Source organism: Ylistrum balloti, unplaced genomic scaffold (genome assembly GCF_031769215.1).
Source record: "Ylistrum balloti isolate Yb309-2 unplaced genomic scaffold, AGI_CSIRO_Ybal_v1 Utg370332, whole genome shotgun sequence".
NCBI classification, from domain to species: Eukaryota; Metazoa; Mollusca; class Bivalvia; order Pectinida; family Pectinidae; genus Ylistrum; species Ylistrum balloti.
The window spans coordinates 605,210-631,963 of NW_026782241.1; the positions used below are offsets into that span (position 1 = coordinate 605,210).

The window sequence follows — 26,754 nt, forward strand, 5'->3', positions numbered from 1 at the left end:
CTAATATCACAGACTGAAATCAGAATTTTTTTATCACAGACGTAAACCTAGCTAATTAAAAAAAAAATTATCAGAGCACGAATGAAGAAGATGGTTACTTGTTAACACAGGGACGGAATGAACAGGTATACACTGTACAGTTACTGTTTTTAAGACAGAGTACTGATGATATAGACGTGACACAGGACGGAATGGAATAAACTCTATGGTCAGTGTTTAAGACTTGAATACTGATAATACAGACCTGACACAGGGACAGTATAGACAGATATATACTGTATGGTCACTGTTAGTAAGACTTGAGTACCGATAATACAGACCTTACACAGGGATAGTATAGACAGATATATACTGTATGGTCACTGTTAGTAAGACTTGAGTACTGAAAAATACAAACCTGACACAGGGACAGTATAGACAGATATATACTGTATGGTCACTTTTAGTAAGACTTGAGTACTGATGACATAGACCTGACACAGGGACAGTATAGACAGATATATACCATCAGGGTACTGTATGGTCACTGATAGTAAGACTTGAGTGCTGATGATATAGACCTGACACAGGGACAGTATAGACAGATATATACCATCAGGGTACTGTATGGTCACCATTTGTTAACTATTAACAGTACTTAGGTATACAAATGTGATACAGGTAATGACATGTGTAAAACTGTACTTATAACGACTGCTGAATATAAAGGAATGCATTTGTAATACATAACATATACAAAATACAAAGTTTTAAACATATAAAGGTTAACAATTCTATCACATGTTGATCACTGGCAGGAATGTAGAATTCTCATGTGTTTTATAGGAAACAATTCTAAATCTTATACTGTAAAAACCTGTTTTGAGCGAAGACTGAAAAATGAATTTCTGATAGAATTGTAGGAGACTGATTTCCTCAACTGCTGCTTCTGAAAATTTTGTGGTAGAATTGTATATAGAATAGAAGTTTCTTTACTTGCAAAGTACATGGAAATTTACAGTGAAAGATTTGGCAGGAATAAAGCTGATTCTGAAAATTTAACAACTATAGATACACATGGACGGATATGTGTAGAAAACTCACAACATGAAACTAACAGTAGTATCTGAAAATAAAACTGGACGGATTCTTTATGTTACAGATAAAACTGGTAAATAGTTATTATACACTCAATTTTGGTCTCAAAAATATTCATCAAAACAAAGTCTTTAACCAGTGGAAAGGGAATGAAAAAAATATTTTCTTCATAATCAAATATTATAAATTGTTCATCTTTTTCAGGCATCAGGGCCTTATTGACTTGTACGATAATAACACTTAACAAATATCAACGATTAACATTCAAATATAACAATATAACTTACATACTGGTCGGTAAGTATTTAACAACTGGAGTAGCCCAAACACACATAACATTGCTTTGTATAGATGTTCAAATGTGATAATTGTTTCTCAATGCCTTTCTGCTGTTTTCTGTTAAAAAGGCTTATGCTGAATCTGTAATTTATTAACAAAAATATTATTCTGCATGCTCTGTATCATTTTGAATGGAATAATGATCTCATAGTATTGTAATTCAGAAAAAAATATGTGAAGAACACTTTTCAATGTTTACAACAAGAGACAAAACAATCATGACAACTTGAATGTAAACAATTATCACCTTCAATGAATTCTGAATTTTCAAAACACATAAAAAACGATGAATATAATGTCAGATGGTTTGAGCGTGGGCAGATGATGTGAGATTGTGGTACAAGCTGACACAAACTATACAGTACATGTTTTATCGAGTGCAAGATAAACGATAAGGTGTATGTTTATGTTTGTTCAGGAATCTACAGCAGAAACAACACAGGACATTCCCGGGTATGGTAACCTACACGATATGAATACACACTATGCCTTCTCAAGCGTCACAGAAAATCTGTGTCTTCATGTTCGTTATTTTACAACACTGTACACCACTTGATTACAATAAAAAGAATGGTTGGTGACATTTTAAAAGATGATCAATCATGTTTGAACAGGTTGCCTTGTCTCCGTGGATATGATGTTGCTGTGGAATCTAGTGCTAAATTTATGTGACAGTGAATGGTTTTATGGCTGTCTTGCTTAATTGTGGTGTAACTTACGGATAAACACCGGTAGAATATTGTATTTTAATTAAATACATGATAAATTTAATGAGATTTTTTTCCCTTTAATTTCAAATACTGTAAAATGACATATTTTCATGGGGTTCAATTTTCGTGGTTTTTCAATGAGTTATTTTTGGACATTTGATCTCATTGATTAACATAGCTCTATAAATGTCCTTATGCTAATTACCACAATTTGTGGACATAAGAATTTGTAGATAAAGAGAACCCAATGAAATCAATGAAAATAAATTCCCCATGAAAATTAATAATTTTACAGAAACCGTCACTAACAATAAACAGATGTGTAATGGCACAGGGCGTCTCGTGTAATAAAATGGAATATAATTACTACATACAAATTTTCTTTCCTAGAAATCACAGATAGCTTTTACTAATAATCTTTGTTGATACATTGTGTGTTTTAAAGCACTATGTACCAACAGCACTAATTTATGTGCTCATGTCAATATCAACCGGAACCTCCTGACCGCTGGAAAATCTCTCTCTGATGTTCTTTGTTCCAGATTGTTTCTGTCAGATATTTTGTTACAGAATATCTGAGATCAGAGATTTCACAAATTCATGGCCAGTTCTGATTACAACACTGATGAAAAACTTCAACCTAATGGTAGCTATTCAGATCACATATCCTTTGATGTATTCATGAAGAGTGTGGACATAGGTTAACAGCTTACTATGCAGTTTGAATAAAATTCAGACCTAGCTGCTACGCACATATATTTAGATGTTCATGGCTAGTTCTGACAACATTTGTGAATAGTCTTGGTTTATACTGAGGGAGGGCAGCGTTACACAGTTATCACCGTTCCGTATCGTCACCAGTTGAAGTGAAGTGTTGCCTGCCAGATGTGCTTGTCTACTTTCCAGTGTCAGCTGAGGAAAGAACTTCTCTGTCATCGTTTCCATGAGGTAAGGATCATCTCCAGATATCAATGTCTTTGTGCTTGTTGCTTTAGGAACAGTGACTTTTCTTGGCCTGAAATATTCAATAAAATTGTTTCAGGGGAACGGAGGATTGATTGCAACACATAGTATCATTTATTCAGAAAAATGGTAAAATTTATCAGGAAACTAGGACAGATAATATTCAGTAAAACTATTTCAGGAGGATGAAGGATTGATTGCAAAACAAAGTATCCTTTATTCTGAAAAATGGTAGAATTTGTCAGGAAAATAGATCAGCAGATTTGTTAGGGCAATAAGTAGTAAGATGGTCATAGCCGATTTGCTAAATAAAAAAATGTATAAATTATATGAAATGTCTTCAGACATGAGTAACCTTGTTGGTAAATTATCATCACTCCTGTCCTTTGATATCTTTGGGAAACATTATTAAAATTGGTTTATATCCACCCTAGAGTGAAGGTAAGGCTGTTCATTACATCGTCAGATGTTCTGCTTTACACTGACAGCAGAATTAGCAAGACTTACCTTCCTCTCTTGATCTGTTGCACTTTCTTGTCATCAACTTGATTCACACCAGCAAACAAATTTTTAAGGAGAAGGTCTGTATCGCCCACAATCAGTTTCCGATCTGGAGGTCTTTGTGCCTTTTTCTGTCTAGCCTCTCGCTCCTCAGGTGGCGTAATTGGTCGCACATCTGTCGAAGGAAAAAATATCAGAAACTGAACGTAAGGAGATACAAGTCACATGTAAAAAGATTTATACTAGAAATAACACATGCTGTTTCCTAAAGCATTCTTGTATTACAATGCATACAGAATTCAATGTGAGAAATTCTGATTCCATCCCTCAAAATTGAATTAACAAGATCTCTTCCAACATTTTGTAAAAAGAAAAAAAAATTCTTCTGATGTTAAAGGTCCTCTGGATAGTGTTATACTGTATTTTACAATGTATAAGCCCACGCTCGAGAATAAGCCCACTATGCTTATCCCTTTCCAGTGTACAGTGATCCCCCCTGGGCTTTAAACTTGGCGTAATTCAGCATGAAGGGAGAAGACATGTTTATTTCTATTGGCAGGCAGGTTTCCTTCTTCTATAAATAATAAGTAGTTGCTGGTTGTTCCTCTTATTCATCATGGATAATATACAATAATTTAAGGCAAAGTTTAAATTATGCACAAAAAACGATTAGTTTTCTTTTCTTTTTTCTTATTTTAAGAATTATTTTCACTGTAAGGAAATTTTTATCTATCTGTGCAAGAAATACTGGTTGAGTAACAGCATATTCCAGTGTCATATCTTGGCCCCTTAGCCTATTCAGGCTAAACTACAGGCAGAAAATATCAGTGATGTGATGGTTTCAGTACAGTCACATGGGACTTCAGATGATTATGTCCAAGATTAAGTGATAATGGTGAAAAAAATTAATGAAGTGTAGTCTTTACAGTAATATCTATATGTAATACATAGTACCCATTATTTTGAATCACGGACTAAGTCATAAATATATCTACTTAATCAATAAATGACGCATTTCTGGAGTCAAATGTGTTAAAATTGAACCCTTAACTGTGATGTTATAAAAATGCTTCGTATCCATAAACAAAAAGTCAAGTTTCTAGTTTACAAATAACAACCACTAATCCCTCTAATGTACAACCGATTTAAGATAAAGTAATGTACGTGTGTAACAGTAGGAACATTGTAGTGCCCCCTCTACCAGTCCAGTCAGTAACTATAACCCTGTATTATACCTCATCCATTAAGATAAGTAAATCTGTCTCAAGTAAAAAGTTACCATTGATTTTTAACCTCAAATGATATTTCAGGTAAAAAAAGTAATTAAAATTTCTAAACAAGACATGGTTTGTGTCAGTATCATGTTCTGGAATTGATTTCTATCATAATCTCATCCTCATTAGATGTGTTGTTTTTTCACCTGATCGTAGAGTTAATGTGATGTATTTAGTGACGGTGTGTAAACAACAGACTGCAGGTCCATAATGATGCGGTCATTGATCGGTACGGCTGTTACACTGAAGGTAACCCAGTTACGAATACTACACCTTTAATTGCATTTCATTGTAGCACAAGTAGGTGGGAATGGTTTCTTTCCCTCATTATAATACAGGCACCACTTACATTACCTGTGGTTTTTTTACCTGCACCTGTAGGTACTTAGGGTGTAATCAATTTTACATCTACCTGACGTTCCACCTTTGTACAGAAATAATGAGAATCAGAGATCCTAATTGATACCTATCGTTAATAATTATCAGCATACAACTTTCCCAGGTCCACATGGAATTGTAGAAATGGAGAAGTGTTGCTGTTCTCATGCAAATATGCCCCTGAGGAATCAAATATTTTATTTCCATGCTAGATTTACAATGGCGTAAACAGACAGAAACGGTTTACCATAGTGAGCTATAGTTGTTACCCATAAAAGGAAAATAAGAGCTTTCCATGATAACTTAGAAATGAAATATGATAAATGAATAAGCCTGTCAGTACAGCTGGGTGTCAGTCTGTTTACCACTCAGTGTCCAATCTTAATTGTAAAATAACTAAAAATATTTGCTCTAAACCACATTGTGGTTTTGCATTAAGGTTTTTATCAGTATTTTGTCATTTTCAAAGGTCAAAGTCTTCTACTCTATTAAACCAAATGGCGGGTTTCCATGTATTAAAATCATAATACCTTTTTCTTATCTATCTAAAATTAAAACTAAAAGTTAATTTCTTCAAATTAAGTTATCAAGATATGTTCATGCAGGCAAACATGTCTACCTTAATCTGGCTGAGGATTTGCCAATTTAACTATGGTATTTAACACATGTACACAATGGGCCTTTTTTTATTAGTACAAATGGCACAGATCCATATCAGACAATGAAGTGTTCCGGTTCCTGAACTTTTGCCAATTAAAAATTCTTGTTTGTTGTTTGGGTGTAACTATCAACATAGTCAGGAAGCTTTTTGAAATATATTTCACAATACTTTCTAACCTTGTTCAGTGCATACTCTAATGGTTTTGTTTCCTATTTCCTATGACTAATCGGCTGGATAACAATGGAAGAAAAAAAAGTTGTGAACAATATACTCGATAAAAACAAACACATTTCATCAAACATGTCTCCCAAACTATGTGATTAAGTAGACCGTACTTCTGTTAAAAAAATTAGAATACAGGTCGTACTGCTTGTACAGTTGTACAGCTTTAAGAAGGTTCCAACAACCAGGACTGTGGGTAATAGGCCAATGAAAGGAAGCATATAATAGGTACATATTAACAGCATATATTAATCCCGGAATGCATAATGAATAGGCTTAAAAATAAAATTTGTGGTTCACTTAAGTGCCATTTTCAAGCCCACAGTGATAATTATATATGAAAGGGTTTAATTTTTAAGAAGGTGAAATTCCTATAACAAGCGTTTCTAGGATTGATTATGTAATATTAGAATAAGTCACTGAGTACCTTTGTACCAGGTAAATCTACTGACCTGGGTCGGCTTATCAGATCACGATGCATAATCTAAAAATAGGTCTTTCTGAGATTTACACTCATTTTATGTCCACTAGCACAAATGGACCTTTAAATTTTGTATATTACGAAATATAAACCAAATCATAGGTTCAATTTACATATAAGAAATGCCTATTATATTTTGTGGATCTCGACTGAAACATGAAGAGTCACTCTAAACATTGTGAATATTTGTTTGAAAATTGTTATTTTACTCATGAATACAAAATTTATAGAGGGTCAAAGACATTCAGATAAACCTGATCTTCCTTCACCCATGTAGGCTTTACCCCATATATAATAACTTTCATCTCCTTGGTTACCCAGAAGGAGTCATAGCATTCATATAGTGATCCTCTGTAACCCTCAATGTAGGCCAATGTCAATCATTTAAACTCAACATTGTATAGGTAAAGTGTCTTTTAAGTATGTAGAACATGTGATTTAAACAGTTTTTACATATTAACCATATAACCTTCAAAATGAGTCAACCTCATTAAGGCTAGAATGTTTGAGGCATACCATCCTGAACAAACTTTTTTTATTCACTCCAGTCTTCTGTAGACATCCTATTTTGTTTCATTCACCCCAGTCTTCTGTAGACATCCTATTTTGTTTCATTCACCCCAGTCTTCTGTAGACATCCTATTTTGTTTCATTCACCCCAGTCTTCTGTAGACATCCTATTTTGTTTCATTCACCCCAGTCTTCTGTAGACATCCTATTTTGTTTCATTCACCCCAGTCTTCTGTAGACATCCTATTTTGTTTCATTCACCCCAGTCTTCTGTAGACATCCTATTTTGTTTCATTCACCCCAGTCTTCTATAGACACTTAATTCTGATAATTCACCCAAATATCCGGTTGAATCCTGTGTATTGATCCTAGTGTCCTATATAATTCTGTTTATTCTGTAGATGTTAACTTCTGTTCATTCATCCAAGTGTTCTGTTGACCAAACATGCATTTACACGTAGGGTTCTGTGGACCAAACTTTCACTTCAAGTGATCTGTCAAAGAACACTTGAGGTAAATAAACAGAATTTTAGGTCTACAGCATGTTCATCTGGCATTCTGTTTTATAACATTATGTTCATCTTGAGTGTTCTGTAGACCTAACATTCTGTTAATCCACCTCAGTGTTCTGTAGACCTAACATTCCATCTATCAACCCCATAGTTCTATAGACTTAACATTCCATTCAGCCATCCTCGACTTCTGTAGACCTAACATTCTGTTTATTCACCTCCACTGTACGTTTCACTCCCGACCTTAGGTATATTATATATACATGAACTGTTTATTGATTCGATCATAGACATTCAGGTATAGACTCTCTAGAAATCAAAGAGATGTATTGTGAAATACATGTATATATGTCAATCATTTTTCATTTACTCGTTTTGGTTGAGCGATTACTTGTAAGAAAAATATTGTACATAAGATATTGATGATCAATAATTGGATCCAAACAAGCATGTAGTGATTACCCTGTAAACTGTGTCATAAAAATTCTAGATGGGAGCCATCCTAACATGAAAATGAGTATCAGGACTATGCTATAAATAGTATAACAGGTTGTCAGTTTTTTATTGTTTCATGTCACGATCAGCAAAACCAGTTCTAACTCTCCTAGGGATTTAATTATTAGAACTAGATCATTATGGCAAATTTATTCTCAACACAAAATATATGAGAAACTGTTGAATTAACTTTACCATATAATATATTAATAGAACTGTCAAATTAAAACTTTATCACAGAATATATAAGTACAATTGTTAAATTAGAACTTTACAACAGAATATATTAGCAGAATTGTCAAATTAAAACTTTACCATATCATATATTAGTAGAATTGTCAAATTATAACTTTACCATATAATATATCAGTAGAATTGTGAAATTAAAACTTTACCATATAATATATTAGTAGAACTGTCAAATTAAACCTTTATCATATAATATATTAGCAGAACTGTCAAATTAAAACTTTACCATATAATATATCAGTAGAACTGTCAAATTAAAACTTTACCATATAATATATTAGTAGAACTGTCAAATTAAACCTTTATCATATAATATATTAGTAGAACTGTCAAATTAAAACTTTATCATATAATATATTAGTAGAACTGTCAAATTAAAACTTTACCATATAATATTTCAGTAGAACTGTCAAATTAAAACTTTACCATATAATATATTAGTAGAACTGTCAAATTAAAACTTTACCATATAATATATAGAACTGTCAAATTAAACCTTTATCATATAATATATTAGTAGAACTGTCAAATTAAAACTTTACCATATAATATATCAGTAGAATTGTGAAATTAAAACTTTACCATATAATATATCAGTAGAACTGTCAAATTAAAACTTTATCATATAATATATTAGTAGAACTGTCAAATTAAACCTTTATCATATAATATATTAGTAGAATTGTCAAATTAAAACTTTACCATATAATATATCAGTAGAACTGTCAAATTAAAACTTTACCATATAATATATTAGTAGAACTGTCAAATTAAACCTTTATCATATAATATATTAGTAGAACTGTCAAATTAAAACTTTACCATATAATATATCAGTAGAATTGTGAAATTAAAACTTTACCATATAATATATCAGTAGAACTGTCAAATTAAAACTTTATCATATAATATATTAGTAGAACTGTCAAATTAAAACTTTACCATATAATATATTAGTAGAATTGTCAAATTAAAACTTTACCATATAATATATTAGTAAAACTGTCAGATTAAATGAAAAAAAATAACCAATAGATGAAATAGAACAATATAACAAGCTTTAATATCATATTATTTTTTTTATAAAATACAACAGCAGACCAACATGATACAAATACATCAATTTTACAGGGAATATAAAATTACATAATGTATATTGAAAATGGCCCATAATAAAAAAAAACCATCAATTTTTACAGGGAATAGGTATATAAGATTACATAATGTACATTGAAAAAGGCTCAAAATAAAAAAAAATTAGAACAAAACATACCAGTTCAATGAAAACAAAATAATACCTGATACATTCAAATCAATGGTTGGTTGTATTGCTGACTAACCTGTAATTTCATCCATAGATTCTCGTGAACAGAGTGGAGGTAAAGAGGGGAACACATTTGCTGGCGAAACTTGATTTGGCACGTTAGGCTGTTTCCAAAATGACTGAGGTAGTGCACGGAGCCTCATGGGCACAGACTCTGTAACAGAAAGGTAATATATGGATATTATCAAGGACAAAATAGGGAGAATGTCAACACTATGGACACAATAAAGGACAAAATGGAGAATGTCAACACTATGGACACAATAAAGGACAAAATGGAGAATGTCAACACTATGGACACAATAAAGGACAAAATGGAGAATGTCAACACTATGGACACAATAAAGGACAAAATAGGGAGAATGTCAACATTATGGACACAATAAAGGACAAAATAGGGAGGATGTCAACACTATGGACACAACAAAGGACAAAATATGGAGAATGTCAACACCTGTACAACACATCTCCTTATCTACTAGGAATATACCTGTACAACACATCTCCTTATCTACTAGGAACATACCTGTACAACACTAGTACAACACATCTTCTTATCTACTAGGAATATACCTGTACAATACATCTCCTTATCTACTAGGAATATACCTGTACAACACTAGTACAACACATCTCCTTATCTACTAGGAATATACCTGTACAACACATCTCCTTATCTACTAGGAATATACCTGTACAACACATCTCCTTATCTACTAGGAATATACCTGTACAACACTAGTACAACACATCTCCTTATCTACTAGGAATATACCTGTACAACACTAGTACAACACATCTCCTTATCTACTAGGAATATACCTGTACAACACATCTCCTTATCTACTAGGAATATACCTGTACAACACTAGTACAACACATCTCCTTATCTATTAGGAATATACCTGTACAACACTAGTACAACACATCTCCTTATCTACTAGGAATATACCTGTACAACACATCTCCTTATCTACTAGGAATATACCTGTACAACACCTGTACAACACATCTCCTTATCTACTAGGAATATACCTGTACAACATATATCCTTATCTACTAGGAATATACCTGTACAACACTAGTACAACACATCTCCTTATCTATTAGGAATATACCTGTACAACACTAGTACAACACATCTCCTTATCTACTAGGAATATACCTGTACAACACATCTCCTTATCTACTAGGAATATACCTGTACAACATATATCCTTATCTACTAGGAATATACCTGTACAAACCTGTACAACAAATCTCCTTATCTACTAGGAATATACCTGTACAACATATATCCTTATCTACTAGGAATATACCTGTACAAACCTGTACAACACATCTCCTTATCTACTAGGAATATACCTGTACAACACTAGTACAACACATCTCCTTATCTACTAGGAATATACCTGTACAACACATCTCCTTATCTACTAGGAATATACCTGTACAATACATCTCCTTATCTACTAGGAATATACCTGTACAACACTAGTACAACACATCTCCTTATCTACTAGGAATATACCTGTACAACACATCTCCTTATCTACCAGGAATATACCTGTACAACATATATCCTTATCTACTAGGAATATACCTGTACAATACATCTCCTTATCTACTAGGAATATACCTGTACAACACTAGTACAACACATCTCCTTATCTACTAGGAATATACCTGTACAACACATCTCCTTATCTACTAGGAATATACCTGTACAATACATCTCCTTATCTACTAGGAATATACCTGTACAACACCTGTACAACACATCTCCTTATCTACTAGGAATATACCTGTAAAACACCTGTACAACACATCTCCTTATCTACTAGGAATGTACCTGTACAACACATCTCCTTATCTACTAGGAATATACCTGTACAACACATCTCCTTATCTACTAGGAATATACCTGTACAACACATCTCCTTATCTACTAGGAATATACCTGTACAACACATCTCCTTATCTACTAGGAATATACCTGTACAACACATCTCCTTATCTACTAGGAATATACCTGTACAACATATATCCTTATCTACTAGGAATATACCTGTACAAACCTGTACAACAAATCTCCTTATCTACTAGGAATATACCTGTACAACATATATCCTTATCTACTAGGAATATACCTGTACAAACCTGTACAACACATCTCCGTATCTACTAGGAATATACCTGTACAACACCTGTACATCACATCCCTTCTTACTGTTGTTAAACATGTTTTTTTTTTTTTTTTTTTTTAATATTTTCAGATCAAAGTATCTATTAAAACGTACCAAAAATATTTACAAATTTAACAAAAAATACTGGAAACATGCTGCAGTTACACTTGAAATTCTAAAGAAGTATATAACTTGATATCATTTAAGTTCGTCATTCTGTCAGATATATAGTATAAACAAATCAAGAGCTTTTGATTTTAAAAAGTGGATTAACTTCATAAATGTCTAGTGGTGTTTACCATCGATAAGTGTTGACCATCAGGCTTTACGAATGTTTACTATTACATAATAAAAGTCTATAGAGTCTTAACTATACCTCATTTCACACTTTATATTAGCGAAGGGAGCTGGTGAAGTCACTATTTTTTAAATTCAAATAAAACTACAGTACACCTGACATCCATACATAATAGCCATCTCTCTGTATATTTATTTATTCATTTCATTTTATGCTCATGTTATAACAACATAAGTGTTGAGAAGATACAACGTGTAGTCATTCAATGATAACAATAGGTTACTTTTTCTATTAAACAAGAGGTTATTCATGACACTGTAATTAGCACAGTACATTAAACTGTTACAATATGGTCTATTAAGGTATGATCTGTACTGTATCAGCTGCTGATTCTGACATTTTGATAAGTAACTGAAAAAATCTCTAACTAAACTAAATCACACAAACCAGTCTTTCTCTTCATACTTGGCCAGTGTCAATGGGGAAGTTAAACTTACATCTTCTAAATTTTGATATAATAAATCTGCTTTTAACTAGCAGTCATATATCTATAGTTAGCTTTGTATGGTGGTTACCTGTCTATAGATATCACTTGTATATAGTGGTCACCTGTCTATATATATCACTTGTATATAGTGGTCATCTGTCTATACATATCACCTTATATAGTGGTTACCTGTCTGTGGTCACCTGTCTATAGATATCACTTGTATATAGTGGTCACCTGTCTATAGATATCACTTGTATATAGTGGTCACCTGTCTATAGATATCACCTGTATGTAGTGGTCACCTGTCTATACATATCACTTGTATATAGTGGTCATCTGTCTATATATATCACCTGTATATAGTGGTCACCTGTCTATAGATATCACTTGTATATAGCAGTCACCTGTCTATAGATATCACCTGTATATAGTGGTCACCTGTCTATAGATATCACTTGTATATAGTGGTCACCTGTCTATAGATATCATCTGTATATAGTGGTCACCTGTCTATGTATATCACTTGTATATAGTGGTCATCTGTCTATATATATCACCTGTATATAGTGGTTACCTGTCTGTGGTCACCTGTCTGTAGATATCACTTGTATACAGTGGTCACCCGTCTGTATATATCACCTGTATGTAGTGGTCACCTGTCTATAGATATCACCTGTATATAGTGGTCACCTGTCTATATATATATATCACTTGTACATTGTGGTCTCCTGTCTATAGATATCACCTGTATATAGTGGTCACCTGTCTATAGATATCACTTGTATATAGTGGTCACCTGTCTATATATATATCACTTGTATATAGTGGTCACCTGTCTATATATATATCACTTGTATACAGTGGTCACCTGTCTATATATATCACCTGTATATAGTGGTCACCTGTCTATAGATATCACCTGTATATAGTGGTCACCTGTCTATATATATATATCACTTGTACATTGTGATCACCTGAGATCACAATAATGTATACCTTTAATTGTGTAAATAAGGTTTCAGTGTCTACCATACAAGTACCATTAATCAAACAAGTTTTTATGTTTAGTGATCAATACAATGGGCCAGTATGTCGTCAGAGTTCTAATACACGAATACCTTTTAAGCTAAAGTGGAAGTCGGACAAATTTTCATTCTAAAAAAAGTATTTATGTAAGAACTACACCAACAAAGACTGAATACTCTATAGAAATTCCTCTGTTTTAGCTTTGACTACCATGTAGTATTTGTGGAGTGGAAACATTAACATAACAGGATCTCTAATACACAACCAAGGACAACTGAACTAAATTTCCTCTCCCAAAGACTGACATTATTCACCATGCCTGATGCCACACTGAGCTTCCACTCCCCTAGACTGACATTATTCACCATGCCTGGTGCCACACTACGTTTCCACTCCATTAGACTGACATTATTCACCATGCCTGGTACCACACTGAGTTTCCACTCCCCAGGACTGACATTATTCACCATGCCTGGTATCACATTGAGTTTTTACTCCCTTAGACTGACATTATTCACCATGCCTGGTACCACACTGAGTTTTTACTCCCTTAGACTGACATTATTCACCATGCCTGGTACCACACTGAGTTTCCACTCCCTTAGACTGACATTATTCACCATGCCTGGTACCACACTGAGTTTCCACTCCCTTAGACTGACATTATTCACCATGCCTGGTGCCACACTGAGTTTCCACTCCCTTAGACTGACATTATTCACCATGCCTGGTACCACACTGAGTTTCCACTCCCTTAGACTGATATTATTCACCATGCCTGGTGCCACACTGAGTTTCCACTCCCTTAGACTGACATTATTCACCATGCCTGGTACCACACTGAGTTTCCACTCCCTTAGACTGACATTATTCACCATGCCTGGTACCACACTGAGTTTTCACTCCCTTAGACTGACATTATTCACCATGCCTGGTACCACACTGAGTTTTCACTCCTCAGGACTGACAATATTCACCATGCCTGGTGCCACACTGAGTTTCCACTCCTCAGGACTGACATTATTCACCATGCCTGGTGCCACACTGAGTTTCCACTCCTCAGGACTGACATTATTCACCATGCCTGGTGCCACACTGAGCTTCCACTCCCCTAGACTGACATTATTCACCATGCCTGGTACCACACTGAGTTTCCACTCCCTTAGACTGACATTATTCACCATGCCTGGTACCACACTGAGTTTCCACTCCCTTAGACTGACATTATTCACCATGCCTGGTACCACACTGAGTTTCCACTCCCTTAGACTGACATTATTCACCATGCCTGGTACCACACTGAGTTTCCACCCCCTTAGACTGACATTATTCACCATGCCTGGTACCACACTGAGTTTCCACTCCCTTAGACTGACATTATTCACCATGCCTGGTGCCACACTGAGCCTCCACTCCCTTAGACTGACATTATTCACCATGCCTGGTACCACACTGAGTTTCCACTCCCTTAGACTGACATATTCACCATGCCTGGTGCCACACTGAGTTTCCACTCCTCAGGACTGACATTATTCACCATGCCTAGTACCACACTGAGTTTCCACTCCTCAGGACTGACATTATTCACCATGCCTGGTACCACACTGAGTTTCCACTCCCTTAGACTGACATTATTCACCATGCTTGGTACCACACTGAGTTTTCACTCCTCAGGACTGACAATATTCACCATGCCTGGTACCACACTGAGTTTCCACTCCCTTAGACTGACATTATTCACCATGCCTGGTGCCACACTGAGTTTCCACTCCTCAGGACTGACATTATTCACCATGCCTGGTACCATACTGAGTTTTCACTCCTCAGGTTTGATATTGTTTACCAGGCCTGGAGGTACCCTGAATTTCCATTTACTGACATTATTCCCCTGACCTGGGGCCACACTGAGTTTCCCCCTCCCTAGTACTGACGTTATTCACCAGGACTAGGCCTACACCAAGTTTTCACTCCCCAGAAATGACATTATTCACCAGGCCTGGGGCTAAACTGAATTTTCATTGGCCAAGACTCACATTATTCCTTAGGTCTGGTACTTCATTGAGTTTCCATTCACCAAGACCGACATTATCCCCCTGACATGGGTTACACTAAGTTCCCAAATGCAAAGTTTGATAATCTGCAGGCTAGAAGCTACACTGAGTTTTCAATCCCCAAGACAGATGTTATTCCTATAGCCTCGAAGTTCAATGAGTTTCCAATCCTTTAGACTTTAAGTTTTGATTACTTGTTTGTAGTTTGATAGGACTACCTGTATGTGTGTTTTGATAACCTGTATGTATTGAGGTATGACTACCTGTATGTGTGTTTTGATAACCTGTATGTATTGAGGTATGACTACCTGTATGTGTGTTTTGATAACCTGTAGGTATGTAGGTAGGACTACCTGAATGTGTGTTTTGATAACCTGTACGTATTTAGATAGGACTACCTGTATGTGTGTTTTGATAACCTGTATGTATTTAGGTAGGACTACCTGTATATGTGTTTTGATAACCTGTATGTATTGAGGTAGGACTACCTGTATGTGTGTTTTGATAACCTGAATGTATTTTGGTAGGACTACCTGTATGTGTGTTTTGATAACCTGTATGTATTGAGGTATGACTACCTGTATGTGTGTTTTGATAACCTGTATGTATTGAGGTATGACTACCTGTATGTGTGTTTTGATAACCTGTATGTATTTAGGTAGGACTACCTGAATGTGTGTTTTGATAACCTGTATGTATTTAGATAGGACTACCTGAATGTGTGTTTTGATAACCTATATGTATTTAGGTAGGACTACCTGTATGTGTGTTTTGATAACCTGTATGTATTGAGGTATGACTACCTGTATGTGTGTTTTGATAACCTGTATGTATTGAGGTATGACTACCTGTATGTGTGTTTTGATAACCTGTATGTATTGAGGTATGACTACCTGTATGTGTGTTTTGATAACCTGTATGTATTGAGGTATGACTACCTGTAGGTGTGTTTTGATAACCTGTATGTATTTAGGTAGGACTACCTGTATGTGTGTTTTGATAACCTGTATGTATTGAGGTATGACTACCTGTATGTGTGTTTTGATAACCTGTATGTATTGAGGTATGACTACCTGTATGTGTGTTTTGATAATATGTATGTATTGAGGTATGAATACCTGTATGTGTGTTTTGATAACCTGTATGTATTGAGGTATGACTACCTGTATGTGTGTTTTGATAACTTGTATGTATTTAGATAGGACTATTTGTGTGTTTTGATAACCTGTATGTATTTAGGTAGGACTACCCGTAGGTGTGTTTTGATAACCTGTATGTATTTAGGTAGGACTACCTGTAGGTGTGTTTTGATAACCTGTATGTATTTAGGTAGGACTATTTGTATGTTTTGATAACCTGTATGTATTTAGGTAGGATTACCTGCACGTGTGTGTTTTGATAACTAGGTATGTGTGTTTTGATAACCTGTATGTATTTAGGTAGGACTACCTGTATGTGTGTTTTGATAACCTATATGTATTTAGGTAGGACTACCTGTATGTGTGTTTTGATAACCTGTATGTATTGAGGTATGACTACCTGTATGTGTGTTTTGATAACCTATATGTATTTAGATAGGACTACCTGAATGTGTGTTTTGATAACCTGTATGTATTTAGGTAGGACTACCTGTAGGTGTGTTTTGATAACCTGTATGTATTGAGGTATGAATACCTGTAGGTGTGTTTTGATAACCTGTATGTATTTAGGTAGGACTACCCGTAGGTGTGTTTTGATAACCTGTATGTATTTAGGTAGGACTACCCTGATAACCTATATGTATTTAGATAGGACTACCTGAATGTGTGTTTTGATAACCTATATGTATTTAGGTAGGACTACCTGTATGTGTGTTTTGATAACCTATATGTATTTAGGTAGGACTACCTGTATGTGTGTTTTGATAACCTGTATGTATTTAGGTAGGACTACCTGTATATGTGTTTTGATAACCTGTATGTATTGAGGTAGGACTACCTGTATGTGTGTTTTGATAACCTGAATGTATTTTGGTAGGACTACCTGTAGGTGTGTTTTGATAACCTGTATGTATTTAGGTAGGACTACCTGTATATGTGTTTTGATAACCTGTATGTATTGAGGTAGGACTACCTGTATGTGTGTTTTGATAACCTGTATGTATTTAGGTATGACTACCTGTAGGTGTGTTTTGATAACCTGTATGTATTGAGATATGACTACCTGTATGTGTGTTTTGATAGCCTGTATGTATTGAGGTATGACTACCTGTATGTGTGTTTTGATAACCTGTATGTATTGAGGTATGACTACCTGTAGGTGTGTTTTGATAACCTGTATGTATTTAGGTATGACTACCTGTAGGTGTGTTTTGATAACCTGTATGTATTTAGGTAGGACTACCTGTAGGTGTGTTTTGATAACCTGTATGTATTTAGGTAGGACTACCTGTATGTGTGTGTTTTGATAACTTGTATGTATTTAGATAGGACTATTTGTGTGTTTTGATAACCTGTAGGTATTTAGGTAGGACTACCCGTAGGTGTGTTTTGATAACCTATATGTAATTAGATAGATTTACCTGTATGTGGTTATTTTCATGATTGTATGTCACTGTTACAAGCTTTAAAATAGTAGTAATTTAAACCACAAATATGTCCATAGTTCAGTGCCATTCAGTCCTACTACCTAACTTAGTACTGACCTGTTGTGACCTATTTTTCTAAATACAAAGGCTATCTTTGATCTTTCTGCTTAACTGGTCATGAATGCTAATATACATGCATCTATTTGAAGTCATGGCCAGAAATATTCCCAAAGCAGGTGTGTTGTGTCTTCTACACTGTGTCATGATTGAAAATATCTATAACACCACTACTAAAGCTACATTCACATTGAGTTGATCACAGGATTAAAAAAAACAACACGCTAGAAATACCTCATACAGAGAAACAAATAAAAACTGATGACTCCAATATCTCAAGACATTTATCTCAAAGGCACAATTTTGTATTTCTATGTATTCTACGTAATTGCTTAAAGTATATAGCCTGTTTCCAGAATTCTTTTCTTAATCACAAAAATCTTTAATCAAGGGAAGTTTATCGTCTACAAAGGATTCAGATTAGACAATACACCACAAAAATTATTACAAAGACTCTGCGGAACGAAAAACATCGTAGCAATATATTCTCGTTTGTTCATCTGACACAACATCAGACGTAGGGTTTTTTGCTTAGTTTTATTTGAAATGATAATAAAAATTTTACAATGTGCAATCATGTGAATAAGCAATATGTTTCCAGGAACAAAGATATGGTACATCAGCAATGGAGACGACATCCAAGGTCTCTCAATGATTACTGAAGCCTGGAGCAGGTGAAACTTTAATGAGCAACATACCAGAATCTACGTTTATTGATTGTGTCTATACTGTACCCTGACACCCAAACACCAGGTAGAACCAAGGACTGCTAACATCAGGTGTGTAAATAGTCCAGTTTTTACAGGAAATGTCAGGTAAAATTAATACGGCTTAGATGATATTGTATCAGTTTATACAGAAAACCACAGAGGAAATATCTCATGGGTTTGTCTAAATAAACAAAAAAAAAAAACCGTGAGGTTTACTCTTTTCCTCATTCTGTGATGTCATGAACCGCATCATTTCTCAACAACAGGAACCAGCTGGTGATAAATTAAAATGGCTGAGAGACATGAATATCACTTCATACTGCGGGATTTTTGTCCTGGTTAAAAACAAAACTATCAGAATAAGTGAGAAACACCAGCTTGGATCTGTGTGGGACACTTTTGCATATTTAAAATTCTGATAATAGATTAAGAAGCATGTTTGAAGGAAAAAGATAAGTAATAAATTATGGCAAATTGGTCTGAAGAGGGAAGTTATATCATTGTTGAACAAAAAACGAAGAGACCCCTGAAATAATTATACTGTCACAGGTGTAATTTTAAGTGATGTATTATGGTAAGTCCTTATAACACTCCTTAACAATGAATTAGGCAAGGCTCCATAAGGGGGTGTCCATTAGTACATGGTCTTATTGTTAGTGACCACCAGTATACATGTCACAACATTGTCTCCTCAATGGTCCTCACTATTAGTTACAAAATAATATAGTAGAGGATCAGCATAACTTAGCAAGTGGTTTTCACACCTAATTTTTCTTCCTGGTCATATGAAGCTACTGTGCAACACTAGGTGTAACCACTCAAGAACCAATGATATACATCCTAGAATTTACAATGGTATGCTTAAATGTCATGAAGTCCATTTATGTTATACAATTTAGAAATTTTCAGTAGACAAATCATTACCGCTATGCCAACAAGAATATTACCTTATTTCTTTTATCAAACAAATATATAAGTGATCAAACCATTCAAAGTCAGATTTTTTCATTACATTGCCACATATTGCCTGACCATTTAATGGAAATTTCATCTTCTGTGAAATGTAATACTGTAAGGTAAGAAAGATTTTTTTGACTGTCTGATGATGTTGTGGCAACAAAAACAAATAAACTACTATCAAAAACAAGGGCCCTCAGAGACAGGATATGATATGCTCCCCGATTAGGACAAAGTTTTAAGTATGAAAATAACAAAGGGCAATAACTCCTAAATTAGACAAAAGAGAATTATGGTTCTTGTGTTCTTTTGAAATTTATCTACCTGTGAAGTTTCATATTGATACCTCTTATAGTTTTAGTGTATGCTCCTGGCAAAATTAAAACATGAAAAATAACAAAGGGCAATAATTCTTGAAATATGCATAAGAGAGTGATGGTTCTTGTGCACTGCCACTTCTCCTTCTTGAGATCTATCTACCTATGAAGTTTTATGTTGATACTTCTAATAGTGTTTGTGTTATGTTCCAGACAAAATTATGATGGATGGACAGGCAAAACGATGACTATAAGCTCTCCCTTTGGGGAGCATAAAAAGACTTCAGTTTTATGCAGTCAATATTACTATACTGAAAGTCTGTGCTCTACACAGCCTGAGTGGTAAAAATGTTCTGATACTTTCACATCAAAAGCAAACATGTTTGTGATGATTGGAAAATCCAAATTCAGTTATACAGCCATCATATGTCAAATGAAATTTTCAAAATAAATCAATACTTTTTGTTCAAATAATTATTAAAAAGGAAAAAAAACTGTTGATATTGTGAAAAATCAAAAGTGGAATACAATTGAGGTATTTTGTGAATATTGTAACACAAGAACTTCCTGAATAACAAGTCTAATTTCAAGAAACTATGCATGGCAGTTATCAGATAAGAAGAGAAAACAAACATGTGGTGTGATGTAACTTGGTCAACCCTGGAATTTGCTATTGGTTAATTTACCAGTCAGATAAGCCCACTATCACCCACAAATCAATACTCCATTATTTACTGTGTACTAAGCCTAAGCAGTGATATAATAACCTCTGATACATGATTTGTAACATATTTTGGAAACAACACCATCCATCAATGTAAGTCACTGACAATGAGATTTATGAAGTAAGTTGACATTTAAACGCAACTAAATTTACATACTGCTGTTGATATTAAACCAAGTAAAAAAAAACAGTTACAAACTCCATGTCTACATTAACTATCAGTGTCTATGCTAAACTGGTATTAGAACTCATAATTCCTTTAAAAATAGGTCACTGTAACCCTTGAATCACTTTCCCACCAGCTTTTGGTAGAGTTCAAACACCACTCTTTCTTCTAACTCATTTCTAATACTAGGAAAAATCCAAACATAAAATTTCTCTCTGTGGATATATATTTGTAATAAGTCTAATATGGATATAAAATTCAACAGTCAATCAAATGAATCTACCATTAAAACCCAGGACCGTCCAACTCTGAATGGATGTCACCCTGACTGAACAAGCTACAGCAACTGTTATTTACCTGTGTAAGGCTTAACAAAATTATAATTAACATATCATATATATACAGTTGTACTAAAAATGAAACATGTTTTGCAAATTGAACAAATAAAATGAAGTTTTCAACATATAACTGATACATGACGTGGCAGTGTGTCATCATGTAATCAATACTTTTAATAATACGTAGGAATATTACACTCATCAACAGTGTTACCCGAGGGAAGAGGGGCTGGCAACAACTTGAATTATTAAACCAATTATAGATCAAATCTACCGATAATTTCAAACAAGTCATTGTCTAACTGGTAACTGTAAGCAATATGGATATTACCGATTTTTAACATATTGACCTTCCAATGTGAAAAAAAAGGCATGCACAAAATCAGATCTGTTATAAGTAATGTGTTTCCTATGTGACAAATTCCAATCTAATTACCGGTATATATTCCTTGGGTATACAAATATTTGTTGTATACAAATGACTCTATGCTACAAATCCTAACCACATAGGCTGTACACACATATACTTATATAGAATTTATCTAAACAAGGATTATAAGACTGAACTCAAGGGTGATTTTATAGTGCCATCACACTGAAATAGCATAGTTTGGTGGCAGGGAACCTCACAAGGTCACTGACAACAGACATCTCCCATATTTCCATTTAAAGCCGTGCATCAAAAATAGAAGCTGGTAAGCACCAATTTAAATGGTGTGCACTTTTATGTTTATAACATCAGGTATAAGAGGTTATATATGGGCTATTGGCTAGCTTTCATCTGTTTCATCCAGCCTCTAACATAATGTGCCATATTACTGCAAGGTGTCTAACAAGCGTCAGTGGAAATATAAGTCACAGTGACTTATAGAGCATATTAAGCTAAATCATCTAAGCCGACAGATTGTCCTGATGATGTCATCAGGATGGATCAGTTTCCTGTGGCCTCAACACCAGACGTTTGATTATCTTATGCATGTATGTCTGGTGGGCACCTTTCATAAGAACACATACCTGACATTTATTTCTTAAAACATCTTGGAGCCACGTCTCGAAGGAAAAAAATTGATTTGTCAACCACTCCATAATGTTTACCCACCATGAGTTTATAGAGTGTTCATAAGAACATTCAATCAATGAAAATTGATAGCTACCGACAACTTCATTGAAATACGAAATTGAATAAGCACAAACTTGTTTGATTTGGTGAAAACACTAATTTTGATGGCTGCAACTTATCAGTTGTAGGTTTACATATGTTAAATGGACATGATGACTAAGTCAAGAATCATCTCATCTAGAGACATTAAGATATCAAAATTTCCCTGAAAATGTATTCTCCTACTTTACCCTATGAAGCTTATAGATCTGTCCGTTCAGGTCTGCTAAAACATCCACTCTTCAATTTTACATATTTTGCCTGTCAGGAGTACCTAGGGTACTATAACTCTACCCATACTACACAGACGGCAGCATAATTCAGTATAAACAATATAACTTGAATTCTAATCAAAGGAAAATGAAAAACAGAAATAATGAAATAACAAACATTAAGTCTAATAAACAGTAAAATTACCTCTCCTTGGGCGCACTTTCGGCGGAGTTGGAGCACGTTTTTTTAAGCCTGATGATCTATGTTCAAGTAAGGCAGTCTTTTTCTTTTTTGTTTTTTTAATCTCCTGTGCATGATGTTTAAAACCTGGTGGTCGCACATAAACAGGTCCACTTGCTGTACTGCTTCCACCAGGTGAAGCCACATTTTCATAATCATGATCATGTTCGTATGCTTCACATGCTCGCTGTTGTGATTGTGATGGTTGTGGTTGATGATGTTGATGTTGTGATGATGACTGATGCTTTGATTGTTGATATGATAAATTATTGGAATAGTTTGATCGAGGACTGCTACATCCATCACTTTCTTCATCACTAGTCGTTACAATAGGGCCAGATGCCCCCCTCTTTGCTGCCCCATTGAGCTGAGGGGCTCGGGGTGTAAGCGTAATGTTCGCCACTGGAATCACCTGATTCTCAGATAGTGTGATCAATCCAGGGGCACCCTTCTTACCTCCATGTTGTTTTGGGGTGGCGGAAGGCAGTTCTATCAGAGTGGTACTCATCTTGTAAATATTAGAATCGGTCAGATGCTAACTAGTTAAATCATTCTCTCCCAAACAGTAAATCCTGTTAATTTGCTGTGTCTAACACAATGCATACGAACGTAGCCATATTGTACCGACACCTGAGTTGGCTGTCACCACATGTATAGTGTATTAGCCTAATCTGTAAGCAAATCACTACAAAATTTCACTGTAAAATCCACCGCAACAACATAGAGAAAATCAAGTGCTTCGATTTTACCATTTTCTCAAAATTGGTGTATTAAAATCCACTTTGTGATGTTTCCGTCACAGTTATATACTGATATCGTACCAAAGTACGTCAGTACCGAAGCCACCAACTCCAAGACAAACAGCGTGACCGAACGAGTTCGGAACTGTCAAACGTGCGACACCGATGACCACTTGGTAAGCGTGTGCTGACTTGCACTAAGCGCACCTTGCAGACGTTCCGTAGGTAATTCCACAGAAATATATACAAGCGATCACATTGATCTATTACGCATATAGTATGTAAGTCGCTTCTTTTCTGCTTACTATCAACCTAGCCTGCTAACAATAGACAGTGCGCCATATTGATTGTTTTGATGCTCCGTTGGTAATACACACTTTCGTATCCATGTGCCCTAATGCCCGAAAAGCTGCTGTAACAAGTATTTTGATTGGTTCAGATTATGCACTGACGTTTACGGTGTATTCCAACTTACATCTATTTTTAGAAATTACAACAAGCACAAACATCAGATTTTTGCAGTTTTTCCAATGTTCTTGCAACTATTCAATCGATTAATTTTGTACCAGAGACGTCTTTGACTGTACTGCATGTCAACTTATTATATCCATATCTAACAACTGTTTTCATCGCCAACGAGGCTTAATGCATAATTATTTTAAATAAGAGTTGCCTCCCTTCAAGCAACTGCAACACGTCTGGTAGTGCTATAAGAGTTGTCGTTCCTTAAAGATTTTCGGTCTGTAATTTTGGAATAAATTATAAGTGTTATTGCAGATTTTAGACTACTTTTTTCTCGGTCGCCTTCAAGATTTCAAAATGTAATGGTTAAGCCCATTGCATCACTGACTAGTCATGTCAGGACATGCTATATTATACAATACTTTTCATCATTTGGCTCCGTTCGTTTTAAATTCTAATTGCTAAATGATGCTATTGACTTTTGTAAAAAAAATTCATACCAGTCAGATAGTAACTGCATTATAAAAAAAATCGAGCAATGGGATTGCAAAGTTGCTAAATTCCAAAATGATAAGTAATTTAGTGTAGTTTTCATATCAGATCGATATTTTCTGATAGTTTTCATCTTAATTAAAAGATATCGCTTCCATTTTTAGATGTACGTCCCTATTATATACAAGCCATGCGGCTTAAAGAATTTAAAAATTTAGAAAAAATCACCACTATTTCGGCACATGGCAAACATGTATAGGTTTCCAACCACTCAGACTAGTTCTAGCTTATCCAGGGACGTATATATCACTTAATATATACGTCCCTGGCTTATCAAAAGACCGAGAATGGCGAGAACTGACGTTTAAAATACACACAGAGTAACAAATTCTAAAATTACAGAAACTTTTGGTAGAACTAGTAAATGTATCCTTACATAGTAACTCATTTTTTTTAAACTGAAACTCACCATTGAGCTAAAAATAAAAAATGAAATATAACAATAAAAAACGTGGCATTGGTCTATAAAATATTCTACCATACAGAAAACTTGTCTACTTCATGTATAGAAATGGAGATTATGCAGAATATACGGAAGCTTTTTATTAACTAGAGCATTCTATCACTACCCAGAATATATCGGGGCAGAATGATACAGTATTATACATTCCTGATAACATATGCGCTATCAAATAATATTTGCTTCTTTTTTTCGGAAATGCCACTGAGTTACTTCCCTTTAATCAATCTCTTCAAGCACCTACGAGATCCCGATGATATTCTTCTGAAAGTTGTTGTAGCAACACGACGCTGGCGGGAATAGGTCCTTTGAATATTTGATATCAGGTGCTGTATCATTCTATCTAATCGACTTCAAGACCTATAGGCTATCTTAAAAGTGTGATACTGATCAATTTTATGTAAATGGTAATTCCTATGAAGCTACAAGTTTGCTTTCGGAATATATGGCAGAAGACAACAATATACTGTACCTCGATTGTTTATATGTGTGTGCTCTGTATAGATTGCAGTCAGTTAAGTGAGAACTCAGTATGATTTGCATTAATAGTGTAATATTAAAACAAAAATGCTTTTACTGCAGCAGCATCAGACATCTCTTTGTACGTTGATATGTATTACGATTTATTTCATGGTTGATATGGATGGTGGTGGTGAAGTTGAAGAGAGTAATCACAACAGCAATGTCTCAGCTGTACATTTAACATAAAGGGGGTTGATTCTCAAAGCACATAATTCGTTAAAAGCGAAGAATCAGTGCCATGTGAAATGATAAATGTGTTTTTCGGTGATAATTAGGATATGTTTTTGTCCTGCATGATGCCATAACTACAATTTACTTTACACTGTTCTGAACATTTAGATATAACATGGCGAGTAACAGCATGGGATTTTACTCTTCTCATATAAAACAATATCTGATACAAGCGCAGTATCAGGCATGTATTTTCTGTCACAAAAGTCATAATCAGAAAGTTTGTGCAAAGTCTTTTGCTTTATATTGGTGTATAAATTATAGGCCGTGGTAGAATGATAATGTCACTGTTGATTATACATAGTCCCTATCGTTCAGCTGATGGAGCTCTGTTGATAGAGCCAAGGATTATAAGTTCATCTTGCTGGAGAAAATGAAGTTCTGAGTTTGATTCCTTATTGCCTGCTTGACAGGAATATGTTTTCCATTACATTAAATCCAACCAATGTAAATATAAACTATAAAATATACAGAAAAAGTAGAAATGTGCTTTTTATCTTTAATGTTTCAGCTTTGAGTGAACAGCTCACAGG

General features: G+C 34.7%; 1 protein-coding gene across 1 annotated transcript; it reads right to left on the minus strand.

The window, feature by feature from the left end:
- Positions 1 to 2,885: 2,885 nt before the first annotated feature.
- On the minus strand, positions 2,886 to 23,762 carry LOC132553486 (uncharacterized). The gene is made up of 4 exons (XM_060217733.1): positions 23,219 to 23,762; positions 9,713 to 9,850; positions 3,597 to 3,765; positions 2,886 to 3,141 (listed from the first exon to the last, which is right to left on the minus strand). The coding sequence occupies exons 1-4, from the start codon at positions 23,760 to 23,762 to the stop codon at positions 2,886 to 2,888; spliced, it is 1,107 nt and encodes a 368-aa protein (XP_060073716.1).
- Between the last annotated feature and the right edge of the window lie 2,992 nt (positions 23,763 to 26,754).

What these genes read in the sequence shown, in the direction of transcription:
- LOC132553486 (XM_060217733.1), bottom strand. Translation starts at nt 23,762, where the DNA reads ATGAGTACCACTCTGATAGAACTGCCTTCCGCCACCCCAAAACAACAT. An exon ending in GAAAGTGCGCCCAAGGAGAG is followed by an intron (nt 9,851 to 23,218) that starts GTAATTTTACTG and finishes TTTCTGTTACAG; the next exon opens with AGTCTGTGCCCATGAGGCTC. An exon ending in CAACAGATCAAGAGAGGAAG is followed by an intron (nt 3,142 to 3,596) that starts GTAAGTCTTGCT and finishes TGAATATTTCAG; the next exon opens with GCCAAGAAAAGTCACTGTTC.